Here is a 5366-nt window from a genome sequence, read left to right on the forward strand (position 1 = left end):
TACAGGCACCCGCTGCCACGCCCGGCTAATTTTTGTATTTTTAGTAGAGATGGGGTCTCACCATCCTGGCCAGGCTGGTCTCGAATTCCTGACCTCAGGTGTTCTGCCTGCCTCAGCCTCCCAAAATGCTGGGATTACAGGGTGAGCCACCGCACCCTGCCCCTCCATGCCTTTATGTCACCTGCATTCTGCCAACTTCTCCAGCATGAGGTGGGTGTTCTCAACCCTTTGTCAAGTGATGCATTCAAAGGATGTCTCATAGCTCGGTTCCCTTCTTCTGGGAACTGTCTTTTGTTATTTTATTTTGTTTATTTGTTTATTTTGAGATAGAGTCTTGCTCTTGTCACCCAGCCTGGAGTGCGGTGGCACAATCTCCGCTCACTACGACCTCTGCCTGCTGGGTTCAAGCAACTCTTCTGCCTCAGCCTCCCAAGTAGCTGGGATTACAGGCGCCTGCCACCATGCCCGGCTAATTTTTGTATTTGTAGTAGAGATGAGGTTTTGCCCTGTTGGCCAGGCTGGTCTCAAACTCCTGACCTCAGGTAATCCTAGTATGAGAACGAGGTGCGGGGTCGAGGAGAAAAGCAGCCTAGTGCTTACACCTGTAGAGGTGTAAGCAAAGATGTGGAACCAACTCAAGTGTCCATCAATGATAGACTGGATGAAAAAATGTGGCATATGTACACCATTAACTACTATGCAGCCATAAAAAAGAATGATTTCAGGTCCTTTGCAGGGACATGGATGAAGCTGGAAGCCATCATCCTCAGCAAACTAACACAGGAACAGAAAACCAAACACCACATGTTCTCACTCATAAGTGGGAGTTGAACAATGAGAACACATGGACACAAGGAGGGGAACATGACAGACTGGGATGTGTCGGGGAGAAAAAGCATTAGGGAAGGGGAGGGAGAGCATTAGGACAAATACCTAATGCACGAGGTGCTTCAAACCTAGATGACAGATTGATAGGTGCAGCAAACCACCATGGCACATGTATACTTATGTAAGAAACCTACATGTTCAGCACATGTATCCCAGAACTTAAAGTAAAATTTAAAATAGAAATAAATAGTAATCAAAAATAAAAAAAGAAATACATACTTCATATTTTCTTAACAAAAATGAAACAATATAGGAAAACCTACACTAATATATTTGAAACAGCTTTGCCTATAATATTCATAAAATGGAAACAAATTTAAAGTACATCAACAGGAAAATAAATCAAAATATTCTCATTTATTTACTTAATGGACTGACTCAGATATAAAATCTTTCTCCTTCTTCTCTCTCTCCATACGTACATGAAAACTTTGAGGTTTCATATCAGAATGACAATATGTTGATCTAATTTTATACATTAAATTTTATACATTAAATAGTATGAATTAATCTCAAAATATCAAAGCCCCTTTCGAAAAAAAGGTCTATAATGTTTGATTCCATTTATATAAAGTTCAAAACAGAAAAAAAATGGATCTGTAGTGTCAGAAATCAAAACATTTCCCCTTGCAGGAGTTGACCGCAAGAACAGGGAAAACCCGCGATGTGGGGATGGACTTGCTCTTCAGCTACCTTAGGTATTGAGATCAAGGGTATTCACATTTGCCAGAAACTCTCTAGTGATACATTTCAGATCTATGCATATTTTATTATATGTAAATTTTATCTCACAAAAACAAAAAATAAAAAACTATAGAATAGTTTAAAATTCAGTAAATAATAAAATTAATATTAAAACCCTATCCAACATATGAACATTATTATATGAATTAATAAAATGCATTCAAGTATATGTACTAAAATTAAATCCCAGAAATCAAAAAGACAAAGGTAACATCTTAAACTTAATAATTAATATGCATGCATTTCATAGAGAAGAAAAAAGTCAAGACATGAGGAACATATATTCCTTTTTTCCAATGAAATGTAATTAAATTATTTATACAATATTTTAACCTGTGTCATTAGTATAAATTACTAATATTTTGTGTGATATTACAACTGTTAACAACTTTCAAAGAAAAAAAAAGATGCTTGAGAGCACGTGAACTAAATTGAATGTATTCTCAAAGTTGGTCCAACTATTACACTTCAAAGTTCTAATAATACCCTGGTTTGAGTGGGACTTTGAAAAAATTAATTTTAAGAGATAAATTTAAAAAATAAACTGATAATCTGTAATAAAGAGAAATCAGCATTCCATATCAGAGAAAAATGAAAATTTGCAATACATGTAAAGTCCTGAGAAGAAACCTTGAAGCACGGAAAGGGTCTCATGTATAGTAGGTTGTAATACGTCTATTGTTAAAATTATCACCTTTATGTTGTTTTGAAAAATTAAAGCTAAGCATAATGAAATTAATGTTTTTGTGCTCATCTGGTATAACAGCATGTTGAGAAAATGGAAGAGCCCTGTAACCCTGAGGAGGTGGCTTAATCCAAGGAGAGGCATCAGATTTAAAAATATATAATTAAAATTTCATTGAAAATTGAGAAATTTTGGTTGTATCTATTTACGGGGCACAAAGCTATGTTATGGTTTGTGAATGCAATATGGAATAATTGAATCGAGTTAATTCACATATATATTACCTCAAATGGTCAAATCCTTATCTTTTTTGTGACAAGAACATTTGTAATTTTTTCTTGACTATTTTAAAATGACGAATACACTATGTTAAAGCTTAGAAATAGACATCCATTTATGTAAACTATAGAGAATTGTTGAAATCAATTATAGATTCCTCTAATTTATATTTAGCTCATCATTAAGTTTAATTCTTTAGAAAATATTTTAGAATTATTTTGTTATAATGTTAAATATAAATGACTACACATGTATGTATAGGCTTGTGTATTTACACATATGTCTGCAGATGTAAATTAATGTCCCCATAGGTATGTAGTTGCTGGTATGGACAGACATTAATAAAACTGGGCCGGGCATCGTGGCTCATGCCTGTAATCCCAGCACTTTGGGAGGCCGAGGTGTGCAGATCACGAAGTCAGGAAATCGAGACCACACTGGCCAACATGGTGAAACCCCGTCGATACTAAAAATACAAAAATTAGCCAGGCATGATGGCGCGCACCTGTAATCCCAGCTTCTCGGGAGGCTGAGGCAGGAGAATTGCTTGAACCTGGGAGGTGGAAGACATTGCAGTGAGCTGAGATCGTGCCACTGCACTCTCCAGCCTGGCAACAGAGCAAGACTCCGTCTCAGAAAATATTTATAATATGAGCATGATTATATTGCCAAATATAAAATAAAATATCATAATGGCACCAATCAATTTTACCTGTCACCTTGACTAGACCGTAGTCTCATCTATTCAATCACACACTAGCCTAGGTGTTGCTCCCATGGCATAATACAGGTGTTAGTGGAGCCTGCCATTATTTTTTCCTAAGTCATGAAGAGTGTTCTAGATAATCTAGTTGGGACTGATTCAAAGACAGCATAACAGAAGACGATGGGGCTCCGTGGTGGACGGCAGATGCAGATCTTCCCAGGAATTCCAGCCTGTCTTTCCCGAAGGCCAGTAGTATTGACCTTAAACTGCCTAGCCAGATTCTACAATTATTTTTACCCAGAGCTCACAGCACAATGGAGTGCCCATCCCCAGCTCTTCTCAAAGTCACAGGTGAGAGTCCAAACTCAGATAGTGTGAGAAGCACAAGATCAGCTCTACATCAATATCCCATTGGAGAAAACTAGTATTATTCCCTTCATGGCTAATGCCCACTACATTTTCCAAATGCCTCCATGCACAGAAGACAACAGGAGTGTCCAGACAATAGTGAGTGAGAAAGTCCCCTCAGCCTACCCAGGTCCTGCAGACCCAAGCCCTGGAATTTTGACTACAGAAAACACATCGTCTGTTTTCAGGGAAGAGAAGAAGAAAGGGAACTGTGAGAATCAAGTCTACAGAGATGGAAAATGGATCAGTAGAAAGAGGGTCAGCTGAATCAGTCTGAGTCAGATGGGCACAGTTTTACAAGTTGAGAGGGGATAGCTGTGAAAACCATCAGGTTTTAAGGACCCTGACCCTGGGTGAGCCTCTCTCTTGGCTCCCATCAGAGCTCAAGGCCTGTTCTAATCAGAGATTCCCATGGAGGTCTCTGCTCTGAGTCTAATTGGAAAACACTCTCCAGGTTTCCCTGAGATTCCTCAGGACTCTCATCCTGACCATGAAAGGATTATTTCTGCCCCCAAAGTGACACCCTGGCTTCTGTGGAGGTGTGGGTGTTTCCTCTTGTTACAAAAACAAAGGAACAACAACAACAAAAAAGTTTTCCATTTAGAGACATCAAATGTTAGTATAGAATTGTAAATCTGGAGAAGTTCCCTGGGGAAATTTGACGATGAGGCTGCCCCAGGCCATGACAGAAAGCCAGCCCTCAGCAGCACCTGCACCTGCCCTGGAGACAGCCCCGTGCACAGTGTCCTGGCGCCCCCTGGTGGTCTCTGGGACCCCTTCAGGGAGGTTTGTGCCTGGGCTCTCACTGACTTCCCCTCACTGTGTGTTTCACACAGTAATACACAGCCGTGTCCTCGGCTCTCAGGCTGTTCATTTGCAGATACAGTGAGTTCTTGGCGTTGTCCCTGGAGATGGTGAATCGGCCCTTCACAGAGTCTGCGTAGTTTGTGTAATCACTATCGCCACTAATGTATGAAACCCACTCCAGTCCCTTCCCTGGAGCCTGGAGGACCCAGCTCGTGTAATGGTTACTGAAGGTGAATCCAGAGGCTGCACAGGAGAGTCTCAGGGACCCCCCAGGCTGTACCAAGCCTCCCCCAGACTCCACCAGCTGCACCTCACACTGGGCACCTGCAAACACAGAGACAACCTGGTCAGAAACTGCCACATATATTCACTGCTTATCTCACTCACGTCCTCTCAATGTCTCTAGTTCGCCATAAATCACCTTTTATAATAGCAACAAGGAAAACCCAGTTCAGCCCAAACTCCATGGTGACTCCTCTGTGTTCAGTGCTGATCACCAGATGGAAATTCCTGGGAATTCTGGGGCTGGGGCTCTTCTCCCAGAGCTGCAGGGTCAGGGCTGGGCTGGTTTTTATCAGCAGACAGAGGGCCCTATTTGCATGTCTCCTACTATATAGCAAGCTCTGTGGTGGGACAGCTGAGGAGAGGGCAGTGCCCAGAGCAGATGAGAGCATCCCAGAAAACATTGGAGGTAATCCTATCTCTCAGGAAAATATAACTTCAGATTATGTGATTGTGCCTTGATGATCAATTAGCAGTCATCATCTTATTTAATGTTTACACATTTGCAGAATATATTCAGTGCAAGTGTCAATGTTACATTTGTAGAGAAGATGAATTACATACATA

At 40.6% G+C, this 5366-nt stretch overlaps 1 gene segment (V, D, J or C); it reads right to left on the bottom strand.

The window, feature by feature from the left end:
* Window positions 1–4512: 4512 nt before the first annotated feature.
* LOC134757453 (immunoglobulin heavy variable 3-11-like) lies at window positions 4513–4999 on the bottom strand. The segment is given in 2 exon segments: window positions 4513–4841; window positions 4939–4999. Coding segments are annotated over 2 exon segments (375 nt in total).
* Window positions 5000–5366: the final 367 nt, after the last annotated feature.

The sequence above is a fragment of the Gorilla gorilla genome, chromosome 18 (genome assembly GCF_029281585.2).
Source record: "Gorilla gorilla gorilla isolate KB3781 chromosome 18, NHGRI_mGorGor1-v2.1_pri, whole genome shotgun sequence".
Taxonomy (NCBI): domain Eukaryota; kingdom Metazoa; phylum Chordata; class Mammalia; order Primates; family Hominidae; genus Gorilla; species Gorilla gorilla.